The 25,201-nt window shown below is 44.0% G+C and overlaps 1 protein-coding gene across 11 annotated transcripts in view; it reads left to right on the top strand.

The window, feature by feature from the left end:
• VPS13D (vacuolar protein sorting 13 homolog D) overlaps nt 1–25,201 on the top strand; it is a 245,608-nt gene that overhangs the window by 182,081 nt on the left and 38,326 nt on the right. For 10 of the 11 annotated variants that reach the window (XR_003433445.1, XR_003433444.1, XM_027110129.1 and 7 more), the window contains 2 exons: nt 11,916–12,048; nt 15,005–15,200. Coding sequence is in view for 9 of the 11 variants with exons in the window: in XM_027110129.1 (XP_026965930.1) it covers nt 11,916–12,048; nt 15,005–15,200 (329 nt within the window). In the remaining 2 variants the exon portion in view is untranslated. Of the gene's footprint in view, nt 1–11,915; nt 12,049–15,004; nt 15,201–17,566; nt 18,536–25,201 lie in introns of those variants that run through there. The other variant, XM_027110136.1, reaches the window with a different exon arrangement.

The following is a 25,201-nucleotide window of genomic DNA, read 5'->3' as shown; positions in this document are numbered from 1 at the left end:
TTTAGCAAACGTTCTGGTTTTGCTGTCTCTGAATGTGGTGGTATTTCAAATATGGGCATGATTTTAAAGAAGTTAATTTTTATTTTAAAAAGTGAATTCTGCCTTTGGTGGCATGTTTAGAAAACAAGTTCCGTAAATTTTTTTTTTTAATTATGGAAGAGTCATACATAGAGTATCATACAGTATATGTATACTTTAAAGAACTATCAAATGAATACCAGGACCTACTGTTCAGCTTAAACTAGAATATTATATTGATAGAATAGAACATATTAGTAGTTGTGAAACCTCCCTGATCACGTTTCCTTCCTTCACTTCACACCCTGAGGTAATTACCTCTGTCCCAAATTTTGTGTTAATCACGTCTTTTCTGTATGTAGTTTTACCATATTTGTATGTGTCATTAGACAACTTTGCCTGTTTTGAACTTACATACAAAATCAAACTAAATATATCCTCTTGTGACCTTTCTTTTTTAGCTTGACGTTACGTTTTGGAGATCCATCCATGCTGACGTGTGTCTGTAGTGCATTCATTTTCATGGCTATATAGTATTCCATTGTATGGATGTGTCACAATTTATTGACTTTACTGTTAAGACATTTGGACTGTTCCAGTGTTTTGCTGTATTTTGCTGTATGAACAAGGTTGCTGTTCACATTCTTGTTCATGTTTCCTGGAGCACATGTGCAGAGTCTCTCCATTATATACTGAGGAGCAGAGTTACTGAGTCATAGAATTTTTATTTGTCCCATCTTTGTGTCTTTTTTATTTTCCTTCTCAGATAATACAAGGTCCTTATAACACTTTACCTCCATTAATGCTTCCCCCCGCCCCCAGAAACATCTTTATTTCACCTCTCTCTTTGAAAGACATTTTTACTGAATTTAGAATTCAGGATTGGCAAATTTCTTTCAGCCCCTGAATAATACCATTCCGTGATGCTCCATTATTCCTGTTGGAACTGCTGCCAGTATTATTGGTGCTCTTCTGAAGGTGATATGTCTTTTATCCTGTGACTCTTTGTCTTTAGTTTTTAATGATGACGTGCCTAGATATGGTTCTCCTGTTTAGGATTTGTCAAATGTCTTTAATTTGTAGAGATTTGGGGAAATTTTTGGCTTGTGTCACTTCAGATAGCACTTCTGCCGCTTTCTCACTCTTTCCTCCTGTGACTCCAATTAAATGGAAGTTGGACTTTTAAAACCATGTCCCCTGAGTCTCCTATGCTCTTGTTTCTCTTCGTGCTTTGATCCGGATATTTTCTGCTGACTCACTCTCTAGCTCACTAATCCTTTTTGGTGCTCTGTCTACTCTCCTGGTTTCATCCATCTGTTAACATTTGAGTTCTCTGCTAAAATTCTCCATCTTTCTATAAATTTTTTTGAACATTACTATCGTTCTATTTTAAACTCTGTGTCTAATAACTCTAATGCCTGGATCCCTAGTAAGTGATCTTGTCTGGGGTTTTTTTCTTAGTTTTCAGTCCTTTTGTTTGACTTCCATGTCTGGTAGTTTTTATCGAATGTTGGGTGCTGTGTAAGAAGTGTTTTAGAGCCTCTGCCTGATATGATTTTTCTCTGGAGAGGATTTATACTTCTTCATCCTTCTACTTTCAAGTGCCCAGTGCTTTGATTTCCCCTCATGTGCATTCCCCTGCAGAACTTACGTTCTGAGCTTTTCATTTGCAGTGAGGGGTATATAACAGCAAGAATTTTACAGAGGGACTTAATTTCAGTACAGACCAGAGCCTGATGCTTAAAGAGAAGAATCGTGGGGAAGGATGGTCAGTGGACGGGAATGTGTGTCGGGGGGTAGAGACTATATCAGCCTTAACTCCTGAAATTATAAGAGATCCTTAAGGAAACTTCATCCTAAAGAATCAGTTCTGTTTCGGCAAGAAAATGGGTGAATCTTTTTTACAAACAAGGGTTAATTAGCTTTCTTCTAGGTTGAAAGTACAGTGAACCAGAGCCCCTATTTTTCTATCTTCCTAGTAATTGAAGGTTTTCTTTTAAAAGCAACACAAGACATCAGAATAGGTCCATTAAGTCACCTTTGAAAGGGCACCTTTTGAGTTAAGTGGATTGTGTTTTCTTCCTCATTCCAGGACTTGTTTTTTAGACCTGAAATCTGTTAACCTGGGAATGCCTAATTCAGCAGGATTTTAAAACACCAGATCTGCAGGAAGTAGATGGGTGTGAATTCTGAATGTTCTCTCCCAGGTCATCTTTTGCGGGGTTGAAGGATATTAAAGTTAGGAACACCTACTAAAAGGCCACTAAGGAATCCAGGGGACATCCCAGGCAAATACCAGAGGCTTCTGAGGAGCCCAGCTGCGGTTTTTAAATTTTAGTCCTTCTGAAGGGTGGGAACCTTTGAGTCTGTTTTTAAAAGAACCTTCCTGTGGCCTTTCTTTGAGCCTGGGATCAAGCCAGGTCTCAGGAGAAATGACCTAGGACTCAAGTACCTTGGCGCTGAACTGCCTCCATTCACACCCCCACCCCCCAGGAGAGGCTCACCTTCCCTTGTTCTCCCAGGTGCTGAAGCCCAGTTCCCCGCCTGCTGTCTTCTCGCTCGCATCCATCACACTTGCTGCTGAACAACCTCCCTGACACGTGAAAAGTTGGCCCTTGTATCTCTAGCTCCATCCCATCTACCCCCATGCAGTGCAGTTAGTAGGAAGAAACAGCACCTTGGTGTCCACTGAACGTTGTGTTCCTCTCAGACTGGGGGAGGTGGGCTTGGGGAGGAGCAGCGCAGCAGAGGTAGAGAGGAGGGGAGTGAAGCCCGAGCTGCAGGAGCCCTTCTCACCCCCCTAGGAGCATGGTTGGGCTTTGCTGATTCTCTCCCCGCAGCCCTCTTAGCTTTCCCTCCCCCATCGCCCACCCCCTTGTATGTGTGTCTCCACATGTCAGTTACTGTCACACATAGCAGCCCATGCCAGAGCGACAGCCTCTCAGCAGCTAGATTTGCTTGACCACATCAGCTCTGACGGAGTAAATCTCTCCGCTTTGGCACTCCACCTGCTTCAGCAGATCCTTCTGTGAGAAGCGGGGAGGAAGAGCAGGCCTCTTCACAGGCAGGGACTCTTGCAGTCACTGGTCCCAGTCCCCGCCCAGCGTGGCTTCCGTATTTCTCCCCAACTGCAAATGGTGCACGGGCACGGTGGCCTGGCGTGGTGTAATGTGGTCCACGCGGTGGGCATCCACAGAACCTCCTCTCTGTCTGGGGCCTGTTTCAGATGTGAGGGTGAGAGCTTTGGGGAGAGGGGGAGATGGATTTTAGGCCGCATGGCCTAGGGCAAAGTGTGGGTGATGGAAAGGGGTGGGGTGTCTGAATTGGGGTACTCGTCAGGAAGGGGGACTGGAGCCTGACCCTCTTTCTTATCCAGGAATTTGCATGTCATGTTTTGGAAACTTTTACACTTCTGTCAGCTTCCTTCCTTTGTCGCCACCACTGCTTGGGAAAGGAAGGATGTCTACCTGGCGTCTCTATAAGATTTTCACTGGCATTCAGGAGGAAATTTTCCTTGGAGACAATAACAGAAATCACAGTTGGGTTCTCTCCATAGATTATCCAGTATCAAATATACGTGGATACTTAGCGGCTTAGCAGGCTATTGCTGGAGATGATCATGGTCTTTCCAGTTTCTTTTTTTTTTTTTTCCTTCTAGTTTTATTGAGATACAATTGACATACAGCACTGTAAACATTTAAGGTGTACAGGATAATGATTTGACTTAAATATTACGTACATCATGAAATAGTTACCAAGTAAATTTAGTGAACATCCATCATCTCATAGAGATACAGAAGAAAAGAAAGGAAAGATGTTTTTTCCTTGTGATGAGAACTCTTAGGATTTACTCTCAACTTTCATATGTAACACAGAACCGTGCTAAATATATTAATCATGTACATTACGTCGCTCGTACGTAACGTGTTTTATAACTGCAACTTGTACCTTTTTACCACCTTTGTCCACTTCCTCCTCTCCCCACCTCTGCCTCTGCTGCTAACCACAAGTCCGATCTCTTTTCCTATAAGTTTGTTTGTTTGTTGAAGTGCAACTGACTTACAGTTCCTGGTACACAACATGGGGATTTGATATTCCTGTGTATTTCAAAATGCTCACATTCAAGTCTAGTTATCATCTGTCACCACACAAAGATATTACATTATCATTGACTATATTCCCCAAGCTGTACATTTTATTCCCGTGACTCATTTATTTTGTAACTGGAAACCTGTACCTCTTAATTTCCCTATCCTATTTCACTCATCCCCCACCCATGGCCTTTCCAGTTTCCTCCGTACAACTGGATAATAATAGAGTCCACTTCGTAGGGTTGTTGTGAGGATTAAACTAATAAATGATTTCATAGATGCCACATCCTCAGGACAATGCAGTAAACATTGTTGGCCTGTGTTTACTCTTCTAAAAGTTATACTGTGGTCTTCAGCAGTTGGAAGCTCTCCTTTACCCATTCTGCTCATACGCACTTAAAACTTCACTTATTTGAAGAAGCCGGTTGGGTACAGATTTCTTTCTAAAAAAAATCTCATCATGGCATTTCAAACCCTTGAAACACACCTGACTTTTTCAGTAAGAAGCTCAGCTTATACTGGTGCCTAGCATCTGTGATTGTCCTCTATGATGTCACCCTTCTCCTTTCTTCCCAAGCTTTTGGTATTAAAGAGAATATATCTATTCATTTGAAATACAAAGTACATTACAAGAATGAAGTCCTTGTGACTGGGAATGAGATAAGCTCGAGCTTCTTTTCTATTGTGAAATGTTCTGTTTCTGAATTTCTGCATTTTGAGAGTCTAGTCTATTTATAATTGACTTCTTTATGCTTTCCTTTGTTCCAGAATGGGTATAAGGTGACTCCTATATTACAGGATGAGACATGCAGGGTTCAGTTGGGGAGGAACGGGGAGTGGAGCATGCATTAGAAGAAAGAATAAGATTCGCAGTAATAACCCTTGGCATTTACACGTTGCTTTGTGTTTTTTCCCCGAGTACTTTTAAAACTAAGGTCTCTTTGGATTAACCCAGCAGCTCCGTGGATAGCATCCTCCCTGTTTTACAGATGAAGGCACTGTTCCCTAAGGAGAGTGTGTGTTTTGCTCATGTTCATCCGGCTGACACTAGTGACAGAGTTGGGATCAGTGACAGAGTTCGGATCCTTGCTACCCAAAGCGTGTGTGCTTTCCTAGTGTTGAAATAATTTATCTGCCCAATCAGGCATTATGGTGTGACCACCTCGGAGAGATTTTTCCCGCATCTCAGTCTGTCTCTCGGTTCAATACTGAGGTGCGGGCCATTTATGCGTATTGAAAACCTTGTTGGCATGGCAGATGGAGGCCTCAAGGAGTGGGAAAGTTATTCCCCTTGACTAGCACTAACTGTAGGGAAACCCACCTCTGGCTTCCCTCCGTGTGCTTGAAGGGGTTTTCAGTGGTAGATAAGTGGGTGCCTAGCTCCTCAGCACGATCCCCTACCCCTTCTTGGGGGAAGCCTACGACGAGGCCTGGCTGATACAGAGCTAAAGCTGGGACACCATCCTGTCCACAGCTGGGTTTAGAAATGCGTCCTGCCCACATGATCCTTTATAATTGATGTAGAAAAGAAAAGGGAAAATTGGACTTGACAGACATGATACTTGTCTGTTGTCGAAAATCAGTCTTCCTGGTGCTACCCGTGTGTATTCTGTTTATTTCTGTGCTTTAGCCTTCTAGCAAACTCTACCAATCCTTTTTAAAGGAAAAGCAAAATCCTATTATGAGAGTGCTTCAATCCACTCTGAGCTTCTAGATTAATCTGAAACAACATCTGAGTTCACAACTGGGTCAGGAAGATCAAGAGAGACTTGCCAGTTCAGCAGGCGTGTGTCTTGGGCTAGTTAAGAACCAGGCCAGTCTTGAGGTCTGACTTTGTTGCTTTTATGTTCAGACCTTGTGTGCTGAGATAATTCTGGGTGGTTTTGGATAACTTTGTTTCTTAACTGAAAAGGAGTGTCTGTTGCCTGATAAGTGTTTACCCATGAAATAGCAACATGGTGTATGTCTTAGGGTAGGAGGGCTTTTAGATCTCCAGAGCTCTCTGCACCCCCCCCCCCAAAAAAAACCCAAGGTCATTGGTTTAGGCATGTTAGCTGGAATAGAATGCCAATCCTAGCTTTAAAATGTCTTTATTATTCTTATTCAGGGTCTCTTTTCTGGATTCCTTCCCCTTTCTCTTTTTGCCTTAAGGGCTATACATAATCATAACCAAGTAGAACTGAAAAAAAGACAAACCTGCCCCACTTCTAGTGGATAGAGATCTGGGGTCCAGAAATGCCTCTTTCTTGCCAAACCTCAACTTGTTCCATGCCTTTTTGTTTGTTTGTTTTAAATGCCGGTCCCCAGTCCCAGCCTGCCCCCTCCACCATTTGGCCGAGTGAGGACTAGCTGTTTGGTTTGCCTTGTGTTGGCGACAGATACCCACTACTTGTTGGATCACATTCTCCTTTAACTCTGCTCTGTTCACAAGTATCACAAAAGGGCTTTTCAATGTTAAGGCAAAACTCAGACTCCGAGAATCATTTTTAACTGTGGCTGTTTTAGCAACACGAGTGAAGTGGTGAAGACCTTAGTTTTGAAGCGACTTAGGTCTTACATGACTTAAAGGAGGTTTTCCTACTAGTATTCTGGCAGAGTCAAAAACAACTCTGCAGTTTAAGCCTCCAGACTGCTTGTAAGAAACTTGTAAAAACTGATGACCTCCTGTGTGCCAGGCATTTCGCATTATCTCCTTAACCCTTCAAAGCAGCCCTTTAGACTGTTTTTTTCAGAACCAAACTGAGGTTCCAGGAAGTTAAGCAGCTCTCACCAGCTTGCACAGCACGCACGGTAAGGACTTGACTCCTTTGCCCCTGCCTTTTGACTGCGTCATGGCAGCACCCCCAGAGTTCACGGCGCCCTTCCTTCTGGCACCGTATAGCTGGGGTTCTGGGTTTCCACTTTCTAGCATAGCTTGTTGCAGGCCATGGTGGCTCTGAGACCTGCAGCCATACAGCCTTACGCTGGAAGAAGGACTCTCCCTCACACACGAACTCCTAATACTTCTCTACCTTTTCCTGTGCTGCGTGGGTCACATTGGCCCTGGTGACAAGCAAGATGCTGTCATCAGCAATAACTCAGTGGAGCAAGGATACTAAAGAGAAAATTTCCATTAGGTAAATAACTGTGAAAGAAGAACCCCAGAGCAGGGGGAGAAATTCAAGCCCAGGCTTCTGTTACACTGGCCAAATATCTCTGGCATCCCATGCTTGCTGAATCTCCTAAAAGGGTCAGGAAAACTGATAGGACGAAACAGAGGGACACAGTGTAAATTTTTTCTCTTGCATCATTCCAGCATCTACTTGAATTTCAGTTTTATAAAATCAGCTGTTCTGAGCCCGGCTCTAAACCCAGGCTAATTTGTAGTGGCTCCATTTCTGTAGACAGTGGGGTTATTTTTGGAAGGTGGGGTATTGACACGTAGTGTGTGTCAGCTACGCAGTAGAATGGGCATCTTGAAGTACTTCTGGGATTTTTACCCCCTTGCTGAAAATACGGCTTTATAGAAATTAATGACTTCTGGCTGGGGCCAGAATTCACAAGTGTGGCATGTGCTAGAGCGTCCTTCAGTGAAAGAAGGGGGGAAGTCACTGTTGTTTTTGCAAGGGTAATAGCAGGTTTTCTGAAGGACATCCTGTTCCTTCAGAACCTTTCATTTTAGCTAGGACGGTATTCACTTGCAGCCTTAAGTTTTTTGTGGACTTGAAATGGCTACCAAGTGAGCTATATTGACCTAAATGCTCCTTCTGGTGTTGAGGTGTAGCTTAGACTGAGTGGAGTTACGAGTTAGCTACAGATCACCCTCCAATTGCTAGCTCATGCTGTCTGCTCTGGTGCTTCCCTCCCTGACAGCTTCCGCTGTACCGGGGACACACCTGCCAGATGCTTTATGTGCTCACTGCCTCATTTAATCCTCACAACAACCCTGCAGAATCCGATTGTACCCATTTTGCATGTGAAGAAATTGAAGTTTGGATAACTCAATACTGTTTTTCTTGAGTGCTTCGTGTATTAGGCTCTGTGCTAAGTGCTTTGCACGTTTTATCTAATCCTTATGGCATCCTTGTAGATGGCTATTTCTTATTCCCATTTGAAGATGGGGAAACAGAGGCTCACAGAGGCGAAGTTACTTATCCATGATCTCGCAGCTATTAAATGTCACAGTCAGAATTCGAGCTCACGTGTAAATGTCTTTCCCTTATGCCACTTACCTATCTTCTTGGAGGAGAGAGGCAGACACAACTTGTGATTTATGCTTCTCCTTCACAAGCCTGGGGCGCAGGAGGGTTCCGTACATGTTTGACTGATTAGTTGTTTGACTGGGTGCAGAGCTGGATTGGACTTGCTTGTATCCTGATGATTTTCAGCTTTCCCTCCAGTGCCTCTGGGATTGGTTTTCCTTTGTTTGAGTATCTGCCCCCAGGCTTCATTTCCCATTTGGAGCATCTGCTATGAAAAAGTTTCAGCCTGAGCTCTATTTTCAATGCATATGGCTTTTCTTTTTAAAATGCAGAGGCAGAGCTGGGGTGGGTGGTGAAGCCTGTCCTGCACCAGCGACTCCCACATGATGTTGTAGCTCTCATGGGAATCTCTGCTCTGTTTGGATGATCATTTTCAAAGTCGAGGACATGTGTGAAACAACGCTTCCAGCCTCAGGGAAGACCAGTTCCAGAGGGCACCCATAAAGAGTGCTTACTGGAATCACCTCCCCCTACAGCCCATGTGTTCTCACCCTTTGAGGGAGAAATAAGATATGGGGTGTGATTTACTTTCCCACTGAGGTGGGGAATGAGAGATGGAATTAAGGATGACTCAGTGCTCCCACAGTGAGAGAAGGCCACAAGCTTTGTGGTGCCCTGGATTCAATACTCAGAAGCCCAGTGGACTGGCCTGAAGCCCAGCCTCTGACCCTTCATCTGGCTGCCTTCGGTTTAGTTCCTATAAAATATCTCTCCCTGTAAAATCTTATTAACCTCTCATCAGTACGGGTTTGGTTGGATCATGGATTTTCTACATCATTGCAAGTTTTCTGAGTTCTCAACGTCACATTTCTAGGGGTGAAGACTTTTGTAGTCATTTCCTATTAATACAATATCTTTGTACCCTTTACTTCCACCCACAAGTGACAAAGGACAAGCCCAGTTGGCTTACACAGTAATATTTTAATAGATAGAGAGGTGGTCATTCAAATGGAATCCCTAGAGTAGGTGGAGTAGGTGTGGGCACCTTTCCAGGGCAGTGGTGAGGCCCCTGAGAAGCACATGGAAGAATCCAGCATTTAGAGGGACGAGTGATCTCTTAGGTCATCTTATCCCGTCCTCCTGAGGTCAGTATGGTGTTTTCGTGCAGAGAACACCCGAGACCGGTTGGTGCCGGGTGCCGGGGCTGCTGCAGCAGAGTCAGCGGCAGTGAGGCTCCCTCGCACACGTTGCATATTGAACTTGTTTTCTTGATGGGCGGGGTCAGCTATGGGAAAGGGGTTGGTACTGGGCAGTTTGCCTGGATTATTCCCCCATATTCTCTTGGGGGGAAAAGTATTATGAGGTTTTTAACTTCTTCCTAGTTGGCTGCCAGGTAAACAGGACGTTAATTTAATATCCCTTCCAGGGAGATCTCTCTTCTCCAGGAAGGTAAGAGTTGAACCGCCCTCTCACCTTTTCTGTAATATCAGGGGGAGGCATTTTTGTCCACACCCTAAATGAGGGCCACTGGCAGCCTACATAATTCCAGAACATAGCAGGAACTCTTTCCAAAACAAGGGTCACATTTCTCTCTCTTCACTTGATTCCCAAGTGCGTGTGCACTTTGTGTTCCAGGTTCTTGTAGCTGTTTCATGTATGGAATTGTTATCTTCCTAACGAGACTGTCATTTTTGAGAATAGGTCCAAGGCTGCTATTCATTTGTATCCTCAGCAGTACCTAAATCTGTGCTGGGCCCAGAGTAAGTGCTTAATAAAGACATTCTAACTTGGATCATAGATCACAAACTGTCAGAGCTGGAAAGGACTTTGGAAACCACCAAGTCCAACACTCTAATTTTATAAATGGTACCACTCCAAAAATTCACTTTGGAGGCTGGTGTTTATCTGCTGGAAAGAGAGGGTTTTTTGTTTTGTTTTGTTTTGTTTTGTTTATGTTAAAGCCTAGTGCAAATGACCATAAATCTAAACCTGTGAAAGGCTTTCTTCAAATGGTGCACGATGTTCCTCCTTGGACTAGTAGCTGACTAATAATAACAGTAAGAATGCTAACTAGATTCCTACCCTGAGCCGCTGTCACTGATTCTTTTAGCCACATGACAGTGTCAGGACTATCTCCATTCTCCAGATGCCGAGAGGGAGGTGCTGCGGTCAGGCACCTGGCCCAGGGTCACGTGGCCAATGGAATGGTCGAGACTAGTATCTGGTTTGGCCAGACCCCTGAGCTCGTGGCCCGCAGGGGCTCTCAAGTGGGATCCCCCACTTAGTACAGAATCCCATGGTGTCTCCATCCTAAAGGAAAGTGTAAAATCACTTTTCATTAACCAGTTCTCTAATTAAACAGGGAGTGACAGGGAAGGTTAGGCAAAAAAGCAAGTAATGATAAGGATTGCATCTCCAGAAAAGTCCGTGATCACTGCCTGAGATCATAAAAGCTTTTGGTCAGAGGGAAAGGAATGAGAGCTCCCAAGTCTTGCTCCAGGAACCGTTGCTTTACATGGAACTGCTGTTCCTTCCCCTAGTCTCTCTTCTGTGCCCAGAACTCTCACCTTCCCTCGTCTCTCGTGTCAGAAGCCTCAGGACTGATGGCTTTCAGGGCAGATCTGTGTGCCCCTCCTTGCCAAAGCAGAATGAAATAGCCTTGTGATGGCCAGGCTGCCAGTGTACCGGGTCCTCACCGCAGGCTGTTTGCCTCGAGTCGTTCCTCTGAGCTTTGTATCTAAATAACATTCCTGTGAGTTTTCTAAAAGGTTAGTCCTGGGTCATTGGCACTTAAACCACTTGTTTTGGTAGATCCTTCTCGAGAAGGTTAATTACATATTTGATATCCTTCCCTTTTTATGTCTGAACGATGAGGGTAAGTACCCTGTGGTTTATTAACTGTCACTTTAAACCTTTTCAAATTGTCTTGTGACAAAACAGAGTTTTATGTCCTTTTTATTCAGCTTTGATGGATGAGACAGCTTCTCTGGTTAAAGTATGCCAGGATAAATAAAATCTCTCTCTGATTGGTGGGGGAGGATTTTGCATTTGAAGTCATGGGTTCAAGTCTGCCACTTTATGTGGAAGGTAACCTAACCTGTTAACCTTTCCATAGACTTTGTTTTTCTTTTGACAAATGGAACTGGGCACCTAGGCACTTGGTAACTGTTGAATAAGTGAAAGAAAAGGCATCTCAAAATGTGGATGCCAAATCCTGAAGCAACAGTTGGCCACATTTCTATTTTGAATCCACTAATTCTTAAGGCAAAGAGCCTCTGTCCTTACCGTTATAGAATCCCAAAGCTCGCCTCTCCTCCCTGAGGCCATTTTGTTATACCTTTAATTTTTCAGTAAGTTTGCAATAGGACTGTGAAAGGTAAATGTCATTATGGACTTTCAGTAGTTGTTTGCAAGCCTTGTGTCCACCTGTGTAAATGTCCCACAATTGGTTTTGTGTCCAGTGCTTGAAAACCACTCTTCCGGGACACACAGTATATGTAATTCAGCAATTAATCTCTCTCTCATTCAGTATTTACTGACTCGCGGCTAAGAGCAAGGGAAGGTATTTATTTAAAATAATTAGAACAGTAAAAAGTCTTTTCCTTCTGTTTTGTATTCATTCCAGTTTGCGGGGACGTTGTCAGATGGCTTAGGGAAGACGATGGACAATCGCCATCAGTCGGAGCGGGAGTACATCAGATACCACGCAGCCACGAGTGGTGAACACCTTGTAGCTGGCATCCACGGCCTGGCTCACGGTGAGTCATGTGATATCAGGCCGCAGAAGAGTGGCTCTTCTGCCCCAGTTCCTCGGAGGTGCCTTTTGCCCATCCAATTGCAAGAGGAAACCCTAGCTTGGTATCTGGGTGTGCCTGAAAGCCCTCCAAGCTCTCTTGTTCTGTCCTCCCTGGGTTGAAATGTTACAGCCTGTGAGAACTCTTCATTCATTTTCAAAATGTGGTGCACATTGCAGTTCCTTCCTGTTCTCTGGCTTCTGTCCCCGAAGTGTCCTAAGGTATAAAGATCGGAACTCCTTTTTAGAATATAGGACTGCTGCTTCCAGACTTCCCTTCTGCTTACGGATTATTCCTTCCAGAGAAAGCAAAATGTGAAACTGGCTGCCAGGTTTGTGGCCCCGACGTTTTTGAGTCTTGTATAAATGCACATTCACAGGGATTATACATCCTTGTGCCCAAGAGATGTAGGAGATGGCATGAGCCTGTTAAGTCTCTGAATTTGTTTGAATTCTGATTTTTAATGTTTCAGTCTGACTCATTTGCCTTTTGTTGCATCAGCAACTTCTCAGCATGGCGTTGAAGGCCCCTAGGAAAGTAAACCCAGCCAGCTCTTCCCTCCACTCTCCCCCAGCCACACTATATTTCAGCCACCCAGAGCCATGTCCTGCTCCGCAGACGTGCCTCCAAGTCATTGATCACTCATGTTTCTTCTGCCCTCCCCTTCTGTGCCTCACTTCCTTGCCTTTCATAATCCTACTCCACCTACAAGTCTCAACTCAGATGACGTTTGCCCAGCTCCACTGTCCGCAGTTAGAATCGATGATGATTTGAGCGCACGAGGCAGTCTGGGTTGTGTATGTAGCTAGCTCTGTGTGTCTTGCTTTCCTGATGGGCTGCGAGGGCCAGGAGAGCATAAAGACCACCTCTAGTCACGTTTGTACTTGGGCAGAGCCTCACGTGATGCCTGGCGTATAGCTCATGCTTAGTAATGGTTGTAAACTAAACTGTTGGTACCAGATTCTTAGGACTAGTCTGAAGCTATCAGAAGTTATATCAAGGTTAATCAAGTCTTGATTGTCTGCATTTGGAGGAAAAAAGAAGGAATAGACATAATAAAAAAATCATGTTTTTCTTAGTTTTTGTTTATCAAGTTTCCTAATGGTGAGGATTGGATCAAAATACCTCTGCTTTTCCTCAGCCTGCCCAACTGGAAGGCGAGCAGCCCCCAAGGAGACGTCCAGCTAGAAGTAAAATTTGGCTGAAATTGATCTGTTTATGGACTTGAAAAGTAGATTGTTGGGCAGTCATTTGGGTTTAAAGATTTAATCATTCTTTCTAGTAACTGTAATTCAGAGGACTGGTTTTTTTTGTTGTTTTAATGAGTATAAAGTGCTCTGCTATGTGTACTTGTCTTTATCTGTCCAGCATCCTTGTGACGCAGAGAGAAAGCATGGCTGTCCTCACTTCTTAGATGGACATACCAGTGTGCCAAGAAAATGAGTGATTGTCTCAAGGTTGTAAAATCCCTTCCAACCAAGGATCCTTCAGATAATATGGACAACACCTCCAGGAGCCAGTTAGGCCATTCTAAGACCAAGAACCAGTGGCCTCATCCAAGGAGGACCCATTAAGCCCTGGGATATATGAAAGCAGTAGCCTAGAGTGAGATCCTTCCTTCAGGATGAAAAAAAAAACCCTTAAAAGATAACAAGAACCAGAAGCAATTGAATCTCCTTGGTTTAAAAACTGGGAGGCATGCTCCGTTCTCCCTGTAGGCCCTGCTTGACCCAGGTTTAGTAATGTTCTGTCTCTGTCATGAGCTTTGTTCAAAAGTTTGGGAAAGGCATGTTGCCTCACTGGAGCAAATGGACCCAGGATGCAAAAGAAATGTTGTGAATTGTTAGTACATTCTCACCCAAGGAATTTCCTTTACCAATTTGTCTCACTGGAGCTGAAGCGTCTAGAGAGTCCTCATACCCCCACTGTCAAAGGGTAAACACCCTGTGAGTGTCCCTGGCACAAATCCTGGAAATGCTTTTTCCCTGCAATGCCTGTGTCCTCTCCAGCCTTTGCCAACTTCTGGCCACTTTTGAGGCTCTTTAAGGTCACTGTTGTCAACTTTCAAAATGTTTGGAATGTCCTTTTGACTTAGGTTGGTCTTTTGAACTGGCTGCATTGAGGGTCCCTGCTGGCTTTGGCAGCTTTGGGGGTGCCCTTCATCAAGGCTTCCCCCTTTACTCTGATCGCCTACACCTGTTTCAGCAAAGTGTGCAGTAGCTTTACCCCATTTCAGACATTTGGTGGTGTTTGTCAGTCACACAGTATTCTTTGAAAACTGAGGATTTATATTTAGTCATCTCTCCACCTTATGTTTTATGGGATCCCCACTTTCCCCAAGGGCCCTGTTTGCTAGTCTGTCAATTAATCCTGCGTCTACACCCTCTCCTGATTGCGCATATGCTATTCATGCTCTAAAACTAAAAAGTAGTCACTGTTAACCTCTTCGCTTTACTTTGATTCTTTTTTTGTGTGTGTGTGGTACGCGGGCCTCTCACAGCTGTGGCCTCTCCCGTTGCGGAGCACAGCCTCCGCACGCGCAGGCTCAGCGGCCATGGCTCACGGGCCCAGCCGCTCCGCGGCATGTGGGATCTTCCCGGACCCGGGCACAAACCCGTGTCCCCTACATCGGCAAGCGGACTCTAAACCACTGCGCCACCAGGGAACCCCTCTTTGATTCTTTTAAAAGTGAAACACGCTTTACTTCTGACCAATGTGTAATGTATATTCTCTGACTCTAAACTCAGTGGGCAAGTCTGCTGCCTCCCCATCTTGAGTTGGCCTGCCTGTGACCTATCAAGAGATTGACATTATGCCCCTAAGTTTACCTTGCCAGGTGCATGGAATTGAGGGGTTTGTCTTTAAATGCTTTTGCTTTTGTCCTTGGCCAGCTTACAATAGCCCTTGTCTTTTCTGCTAGGTATCATTGGTGGACTGACCAGTGTTATAACCTCAACGGTGGAAGGTGTGAAAACAGAAGGGGGTGTCAGCGGTTTCATATCTGGCCTTGGGAAGGGGCTTGTTGGCACTGTAACCAAGCCAGTGGCAGGCGCCCTGGACTTTGCATCAGAAACAGCCCAGGCGGTGAGAGACACAGCCACACTTAGTGGCCCCAGGTCAGTGGTTGTCGGAGGAGTGGCTTGTGCAGTTTCCAGCCCGGGTCTGCTGCCTCTCCTGAGCCATACTGATATGTTGAATCCTATACTTTTTCTGCCTTAATGATGTGATTTTTAAAAATTTGAATACATGTAACTAAAATTTCTGACCTGCCTAATATAGAGGCATGAAAATGAGGCACAAAAATCTGGCATGAATTTTTCCAGATCTATTTTTATATCTGTATCTATCTATCTATATCTATATCTGCATGTACTGGATATGTGTGTGTGTGTGTGTGTGTGTGTGTGTGTGTGATGTAGTTTTTCATTAGAGGAGTCAGAAATATGATTGGATCCTTACACACGTTCCCTGTTCACCAAACTAACTAGACCCCTACATGCCCATTAAGAATACTCTCAGGCCATAGGCTGTGTCTTGCTCCGAGACCCCATGGGGTGGTTTGAGAATCCCTGCAACTGCGGTTCACCACATGGGTCTGTCCCTTCTTAGCTCTCCTTCCACTTGAAAGTGCCAGCCAGTTCCCTAACCTCATAAAGAAACTCCCCAAGGAAGTTGGCAGTTCTTCTGTGGGATGCTGTCTTGCCTTGATACCAGCTGAGACAGGAAATCAGTGACAGCCCATATGGCTCCAAATCTCATAGAATCCAACAACTTTAACTTCGCTCTTTGTGTCAGTGGCCTATTTTAGCCTCCCTTTTTCAGAGTGACTAATTGGGGATCTTATCAACAAAGGGTATAATGAATGTTACGGTTCCCAGCCAAGCTGGACTCCACTTAAGCCCAGGAGGATTTCGCTGCTGCCTGGTTAATGGATATTCCCTGAGTGAATCAGTGTCCCCTTTTAGAACGCCTAGGGCCTGGGCCACGTCCACACCCTATCGCTCCCTCAAATAGGATTTGAAGTGAAACCGTCCGCAGTTAAAATGAATCCATTTTCTGTCACAAGGAAACCTTACTGATGACACATTACTGCACTAGGGGAAATACTTAAGATTGTAGACTGGGACCACGTAATATGTTCTGCCAGAAAGTCTTCCATCTGGAAGCAGCTGCTTTTTTACAAAAGGATCTGTAGGGTTTACTTTAGTTAATTTTACATTCTCTTCTCAGACGCAGAGCTGAAATAATCCTTGAGCATATTTTGGAGCATTTATGGAGTTGGGAAGAGGGGCAGGAGGGAGCCTTCAAAAGTGTTTCCAGTTAGTTTTTCCGTGTCTGCTCAAAGCCCAGGAAGTCCGCCACAGGTATTTTGTTAGGACAGTAAGACCTAATGAAGCACGAGTAAAGCGGAAGGCCCCTAAGAATTCCAGAAGATCCATCCTCATCCTTAAAATCCGAGAGTGGTCAAGGGACTACGTGAGTTGTTTCCAAAAGGGTCTGAGATGTATGTGTTAAATTGAGAAATACTATATTTTGTGCTGTAAACTCGAATGATGTTGACCAGAAAGAAATCACTTGCATTTTATACACTGTCAATTTGGAAATCTTGATGAAGTTTTGCATATTTTTTAGGGCACAAAATGGTTGCTGCAGAAAGGTGGTGGTGTCATTTTTACCAGTTGTCTGGCTTTGCTGTAGAAGGTTCTGTTTAGTGTCAGTCAGTGTATATCTGTCACTCATTCATTTTTCAGTTAGTAAATATTGATTGAAAATTGCCTAAGAACTCAGGGTTGGGAACATAGCAGAAAGCAAGGCTGTCCCTAGTCTCAAAGGACTTACAGTCAAGCGGGGCAGCAAACATAAAACTAATAATTTGCTAAAATTGTGATAAATAACACAGGAGATTTACAGAGTGCTGTGAGACTGTATAATTAGAGAAGGCGAGGAGTAGAAGGTTTGCTAACGTGGGATCAGTGGGGTCAAGGGAAGTGACTTTCCTAGGGAAGTGATATTTGAGATGAAGCCTGAAGTAGAAGTATGACTTGGCCAGGTGAAGAGAAGAAAGAATCACCTTCTAGGTAAAGGGGTGCAGGGAAGCTACGCAGCTTGTCTCAAAGCGACCAGCAGTTGGGCAGTCTAATTCAAGTGCCCAGAACGGCTGTCTTCTAGTCACTCACTCCTCCTAGAAACAAAAGCTCTAGTGATGAGTGAGGGGCAGCCAGCTAGCCGTGGGCCTACAGACACGGAAGCTCAAAGCGGGGGGCATTAAGCTGCTGCCTCTCCTCTCTGTCCCTGGAGGAGCCAGTAGTGGGAGAGCCAAGGCTGCAGTTACCACGTGCTAGACCTGTGAACTGAGGGCCTCAGAGAAGCTTGGCCCTTTACCCTTCATTGCACTGAAAAGGCACTACAGATTCTTCGGAAACTCTTTAACCAATTTCCCTTAGTCCATTCGTCTAGATCCAAAAGTAGGGTTATTAACAAGGAGCCAAGCACTAGAGAGAAAAGAGCACTTGACCCCGAAAACGATAGCACTCGGCCCCCACCCCCTTACCTATGAGCTTTGGGCCCTTGGTCAAGCCTCCTAGCCTCTCCAAGCCTCAGTTTCTTCCTCTATGAACTGGGATAAATATACCTGTTTGTTTATTCTCTCTCTCAGAGGTTTGAAGCCCAACCAGAGTTATTTTAATGTGGATGCTGTAAAGAACTATAAAATGCTGGGTGATATTACTTTTGAAGTCACATTAAAGGAGCAGAGAGATTTTTGCAGGTGGAGAAATGTTGCAGTGCCTTAAGGGTTTGTTCTGATGACACTGTGATCTCTTAGGAACGTACTAGCTCTACCAAGGGATAAATCACCCTGATTTCTTGGAAGTGAGTTATAACTGTCTCCAACCATCCCTGTTGATTGAACAGGATCCAGGGGTGTTACTCAGGGTTTTTCCCCACTGTTTAGACAACAGGGACTAACTAATGATTTGAAGGGATTAGAAGTGAGATTCTGACCGAGGGCTGACCTGAGTCCAGGGACTGAGCCAGCAATAGAACCCAGGAGTCCAAGGGCTCTGCCTCTGAGTCCGCTCTTGGAATGAGACTTTCTGCTTCCTTTGTAATATTTCATCCAAGTGAGGGCTTAGATCTTAGCATCTATGTTTTAACTGACCCAAATTTTAAGCAGATGATAGCAAAGTAAGCCATAAAACTGTGGAAGGCTATTCCTTCCAGTAATCCGTCTGAAAAGTGGCCTTACAGGAAATATTGGCTCCTTTTTGTGTTTATTTGAACATGATTTTATTTATAGGGAACCCCCCCCCACACTTGAGTTCTTTTAGATTAAAATACTTCCAAGTTCCTCTCCTTGTTGGAGTGTGCAGGCATTCCAAGAAGACAGCCACCTAACTTTTCCCTGAAATTTCCATGCAATCTAACAGTTCTTGGGAAGGCAGGTGGGGGTGGGGGAGAGGAGAGGGTGGAGGACAGCAGAGCCTTTGGCCTCAACATGAATGCTGTGGACCCGTATCCCCTGCTGCATTTGTTAACCGTACAAGTATGTGTGGTTTGGAACTGAAGGAAGAAGCCTTTTCCAAGGCAACGTTCTGCTGGCTCAGGTTGCATCTTCTCGTCTCTGTGTGTTGAGCCACATTTGTCTGTTCCCAAGTAAAGTTTATGAAAATGGCACCGATGCAGCCACACTTGTGGTGCCACTGAAGTCATGTAGACAAGCCCACCACCCTTCAGGAGACCGGGCCAAAGCAGGGCGCCCGCTGGGCTGCACGTCCAGTTCTCTGCGTGTGTGGTGGTATTTGCTGGTAGCGTTTAAAAAGATACTTGGGTAGAAAGCCTCAGAGACCCAGGAGCAGCAAAAACACCATGGAAAAGAAAGAAGGGTCTGACCCTGAGCTATTTATTTGCTTGTTTATTTCTCTGAGTACCATATGTCGTACACTTGGGGTCGCATGACGTTTCAAGAAAGTAGCAGATGAAGATTTATGAAGCTGGGCCCCTGGGGTTTCCTCCAAAATATTTCTTCACCTTTTTCGTCAAGACCCAGAACAGGGGGGAGAAGAGGGAGCTGGCAGAACTTGAAATATTTAAACTAATTTAGCAAAGCTCAGGAGTGTTGGGGCTTATCTCATTATTTAAGTTAGATAAGGAGGAAGGGGGAACCTGAGGGATAATGATAGATCATTGTTTAAGAACATAGCATCAGGACTCTGATAATGTTCTGGAATCCCGGGACCCTTGTATTGTGCACGTAGATGTAAATTCCAGTTGCTCTGAGAGCTTTTGAGTAACCATTTGGTTGGTTTCACAGAAAAGATTTACGGTGGGCATATTTGACTTCTTCAGTGCACATACTCCCAAGACACCATCCAAAATCTGTTAGAGACTTTCCACTAATGGCCTCTTAGATGTGAAATTGAAATGGATTTTTTTCAGGAAAAACCCTTTTTGTTAGTGTTTGCATCTTACCCATGACTCTCCGGGATAAAAGGTCATCAGAGCCTGAATGCTGTCAGGTTGGACAGGTGAGAAGAAAATCAGCAAAGGGCGTTTAGGGAAGGCTTCTCCTGCTCTTCCATTCTAGTCTGGCAACACTGCTCTGAGAGCAGCTCTTTGCCCTTCTTGGTATCATACATAACACATCAAGCAGAATTGGCTTGAATTAAGCCTTTAGGGAACTTCCAAAGGTAAAAATCAAATAAGAATTTAAATGTTTGTTAGGGTATATACCAGAGCTCTCGGTTTTTTCCACCAGTGTTTCCTTCTGAGGCAGAGCACGGTGGACCGGTGCCCCATGGATCTGGAGGCAGAGCCAGTCCACCATTTCCTGGAAAGTTTCTGTTTCATCTTAAACCTGTAAATGAACTTTACAGTTTACCCCATGTTTGTTTTAATAGCGTAATGTTTTTAATTGCTACCCAGTAAAATTAGCCATTCAGAAAGATACACCGTGTCATCCTGTAGCTCCTGCCTCCTGCTCGTCTAAGAAGTACAAGATACCCGTTCCAGAAGATTCTGTAGACCCTCATGGCATCGATACAAAGCCGTGGTTACTGGTCTGGGTGAAAAGCAAGAGGTTTGACCCTGTAGGCTCTGTTTCTCATCTTCGGGCATATCTGTCTGCTGGCTTGGTAACCATCTGCTGGGGCCATGTTGACATGTCAGTTTTATCATGGGAAGGAACTCGATTTCAGTGAAACTCAAAAAGTACTGTTGCGTCCGGCTGAAGGGAAGGGACTGTTCATATCTCTCCCGTTATCCAAAAGTGGCCCCGTGGCTCTAGGGACAGCCCCTTTGTCTGTCTTCTTCTCACCCTTGGGTGTGAGGTGAGAGCCCTGTGTTCTCACTTCCGGATCTTGCCACACCAGCCCTTTCCCAAGAATGCTTGAAGGTAGATGGATCCTTCTCTCACTCCTCCTGAGCAAACCCAGAAGAAGAAACAACATTCAGAGCTGTGCTAATGACATACGATGTCTCACTCGGGTCTGAAATTAAGCTGATGAAGTTACAGGATAAGACATTTTTAAGAAACATCTTAACAGTCCTTCATGCCTTATAAGTTAAAATTTCTCTCACAGGAACACAAGCAGAGAAATCTTATTTTCTAAGACAGACTTCTTCCCTCTTGCTGAACTCTAAATACTGTATTCCCCTTTCACTCAAAGGCTCCAGACGATGCCATTCTCATTATAACTTATGGAAAGCTCAAATCTGTTGATGGAAAAAAAAAAAGTGTGTGTGTTCCTGCACACACATATTTGAGAAAAGCCTTTCCATTTCTGAAATCCCATGACTCATTTTTATGCAAGATTATCTGTTAGGGAAAAAAACCACTTTTTTGGTCATGGTACATTATTATCGTTTCTAGAAAGGAGAGCATCTATTTTTTGCCATTTTTGGCTTGCAGAGATGACTGACTTCATGGAAACGGCACTATCCTGCTTCCAAAAGTAAAAATAAATTGAATTCAGGCATGTACATCTTTGATGTACAGTCCTGCTATCTCAACTAGCAGGTCTTTGCTCAAAGAAAATAGAATGGAAAGTGTGATTGCTTTCTGATTTGGATTTCTTCCATTTAAAAATTAAATAGTCGGTCTAGCCCTTGCACATGTAGTCCTTGTTCAGTGACTTGATTTTTAAAACTCTGGAATGACACCCAATCTTACATACACAAGATATGCATTTGAGATTTTTGCTTTGAACTTCAAGAGAAACAGAAGTGTATTTCTTCCTGAGAAAAATTTATATTCCCTGTATTAGAGAAGAATGAAAAGCCATTTAACTGTTGGTGGAATTCCTCTCGAAAGGCATTAGGTTTACTTATTTTTAGATTTTGATGGCAGTCCTATGTCTTTCATGGTTTTCCCTTACAGAATCATCCCTCTTTGCCCAGGATGAAATTGGAATCTCCCTTAAAGAAAGGATTCAGGTTTGAGTTCATATCCCCTGCTCCCAGAGAGCTTTAGCCAGTAAGAGAATTCTGAGATAGATAGAGGACATATGGGCTAGCAGAGAATTGAAGACTGTAGTATTGTTTTACACGTGAAGGCTTGTAATCTTTGGTGGAAGAAGAGGTAGGTTTGGGTGTTATTAACCGTGAGTTTCCTTGCCCCGATACCTTTATCTAGCACTCTTTTGCCAGACTGCCTCTCAGAGACAGACCTTTGCTAAGTTTCTCACTAATTTGTCAAATGCTGGGGTGGGGGGGGGGGAATGAGATTGAACTAGTAAAACATTTTAATCACAGTATACCCTAAAAGAAAGTTTTATTATATTGGGCTTATGTAACTCAAATCAGGTTAACAGTGTTACTTTACTAACCTATATCCTTAGTGGATTTACTTTAATACGTAGAGGAAACTGATTTCCAATTAGCACAAAATTTATACATATGGGACCTTTTAGGACAAAGGTTCTCAAAATATGGTCTAAGGACCCCTGGGGAACCCCCAAACCTTCCAGGGATCTATAAGGTCAAACCTATCTTTCTATATTTATACATTCATTCATATGTCGATACATAGATGGATAAACAACTATTTTTATCCTAATATTCTCTAATGAATGTACGGCAGAGTTTTCCAGGAACTACATACAATGTGTGATATTACAACAGGTTGGCTGTAGAAGCAGATGAGAGAATGCAGCTGTTTTCGATTAAGTAAGACTTAAAGAGATTTGCAGAAATGTAAAACACTGCCATTCTTTGCACCCTTCTGTGACTCCATGAATATGCCACCAGTTAATATACCACCGGTTAATATACCTCTCTGCCTGGTTAATTTCCTTGACAAGTTGTTCTATTTGAAAATATGGTGATGATCCGTCGTCCTGCTGACAAATAGCACATATCGGCAGTGGTGGATTAATATGGATCGAACTGTAGGAGCCGCTGTAATGGGATGCTTCACTTTGGCTTCCTGCCAACAATTGTCAGCCCTCCTGGTTTGCTCCTGACTTTTACTGGGTTTCTTGAAGTAACAGTTGGAAAGGTTTTATCACATATCAGAAAGACCTCTCACAATAATTTACCTAATTTAGTCCTTCACCTTAACCTACTATCCCAATAAATTTTAACTTCAGCAGCATGGTAAGTGCACAGCAGATGACTTCAAAGTGCAAGGTCCATCTTGTCAGAAGGCCACTCGGTTGTGTTAGCAGTGCCCTGAGCTTGTTCAGGAAATCGAGAAGGCATATCTCTGTCAGACTTTACTTGGCAAAACCTCAGTTTTCTACCCTAGCAAAGTTGGTGAGCAGGATAAACCTACAATATTTGGATAAGCTCCTTTGAACTCCTCGTGGAAAGCAGTTTTTATGGGGCAGTTCTTCTGTGTTAACACCAGAGACAGCTCCTAGTAGATTTTCCCCAAACATACTTCAAACATAGATAATGGCAGGGGTGACCCAAGCTGTATCATAAACCCAGGGACTGCTGAAAACTTCAAAGGAGAGTCAGAGCAGAACTTCACCTCTCATTATGAGGAGGATGGGCCACAGGAATCCTGGCTCACCCTGGTGGCTTGGGACCGGTTGAATCCAGTGTAACCTCACTGAATACTTCCAGGATGAACGGAGGACAGGGCTCTTCGTTCCCCTAGACTTTACCGAGCTACTCCAGCAGCACGGTTAGGGTAGCGAGGCTGGCACCTGCCCACCTGCCGGGGCATCAGGAGGCCAGATTACCATGTGTGAGTGCCTTCATATCCCTAGTGAAAAGATGCGAACCTCAGAGAGTTTTTATGTTTTTGTTTGAACTAATAGGGGCCCCATTAATTCAGTTAATGAGCTTGTGATATTCAGACCTGATTGCTTAGTGAGCTCTCTGGTTTCACGTGTAGGCGAATTGACAGTAGAAATTCATCAAGTGGTGAAGCATTGACCTCCTACTGTATTCCAGGCATATAATAGGTATTAAGTACCAAGAATAGTTAAATCCTGGAGTACAGACTGCTGTGAGGAATCTTCCAGATTCTTGAGAAATCATCAAGCTGTTTGTGGATTAATATTCTTGCATTATTCTTACACGTCCGTTGAAGCAAGTTGCCTGTGGCTTTCTTGAAGTACCCCTTTATTGGTGATTTGACTTGCTGTTTGTTCTTAAAAACGCCAAAACTGCATTTGTATGTCAGTGGTGTATATGGGGTGGTGTGTGTTGGTGTCTACTTGGTAGTTACAGGCACTTTTTCCACATCATTAGGTCTGTCACAGCCCTTTCAAAACAAATCATTATCGTTTTACTGATTGCTTACAGTTGGATAATTATCTCTTGATTCTTCAGTTATTCTTTCCACCTTATACCTATTTACTGAATATTCTTTAGTGCCTACAGTTAGTAAGAACAGTGCTTTTTAAAAAATCTTATCATGTTGACCTTAATGATCTCATTATAACTCATTATCTTTTTGTCTTTTCAAATTGAAGTTTATTTTCTCACAGTCCCTGCATGCCCGCACTTTCAGAAGTCCAAGACTCCTACGTGTGTGAACTCAAAACCCAGCAGTCAACTGCCCCACCCCACCTCTTCCCCGCTCCCCTGCAGGCAGCCACCTCCCGCACTTCTGGCTGTTTCTTCAATTGGAGGCATTTTCCTCCGTGTTTCTAAAAGAAAAAAAGTGACCGTAGTGCCGTTTCTTGATGTCATTTGACTTCCTACTGCTGTCCACACATGTCCCCCGCCCCCCTTACGCCCCACTTTTCAGTATACTGTAGTTATACCATCATTTCCGGGTAAGTCAGTAATTCCATTTTTACATTATTACGGCTATGTAAATAATATTCCCGATGCAGCCATGTAGGTTACTAGGATTCTGTTTCCCTTTGGTTTGACTTTGTAGTTTGTTTTTTCCCCCTGGAGTCAGTAACCACTTGTATCATTGTTTGCTTAGTTTTATATACGCACATTCCCAATTTATCCTCAAACTCTTGTCTGGGTTCAGCTTTTTTTACTCTGAGGTTAGTAACTCCTTTTTAAAAGATTTTTTGTATCTTCCTATTACTAATACATCTATATACTCTCCTGTATATGCTTTAAAATGTATTTAGTAATTAATTTATCAGTTACGTTTTTTTCCTTAGAGTGCCTTCCCCTAGCTGCCCCCTGCTCCTATCCGGACGGCCCGCTCTCTAGCTCCTCTGTAGAGCTAGCACCCTCGTTCTCTCCTGAGTTTCCTTCTCCTGTTTGTTTGTTTGTTTATTTTTGGCTCTGTTGGGTCTTCATGGCCGCACGGGGGCTACTGTTTGTTGCGGTGCGTGGGCTTCTCATTGCGTTTCTCTTGTTGCGGGGCGCGGGCTCAGTAGTTGTGGCACGCAGGCTCAGTAGTTGTGGCTCGTGGCTTGCAGGCTCAGTAGTTGTGGCTCGCGGGCCCTAGAGCGCAGGCTCAGTAGTTGTGGCGCCCGGGCTTAGTTGCTCTGCGGCATGTGGGATCTTCCCGGACCAGGGCTCGAACCCGTGTCCCCTGCATTGGCAGGCGGATTCTTAACCACTGCGCCACCAGGGAAGTCCTCTCCTATTTGTTCGTTTTGGTCTTCTTTTTTCACGAATAGAGACAGTTCTCAGATGTTTGGTGATTCTTGACTAGCTGTTCTCCTATTTTAAGATGAGGCACCAGTCAGCA

Source organism: Aethalodelphis obliquidens, unplaced genomic scaffold, assembly GCF_003676395.1.
Source record: "Aethalodelphis obliquidens isolate GAN/ISIS:26980383/991018 unplaced genomic scaffold, ASM367639v1 scaffold9, whole genome shotgun sequence".
Taxonomy (NCBI): Eukaryota; Metazoa; Chordata; class Mammalia; order Artiodactyla; family Delphinidae; genus Aethalodelphis; species Aethalodelphis obliquidens.
The sequence above is the reverse complement of the archived record's forward strand: the minus strand, read 5'-3'. Positions and strand labels throughout refer to the sequence as shown.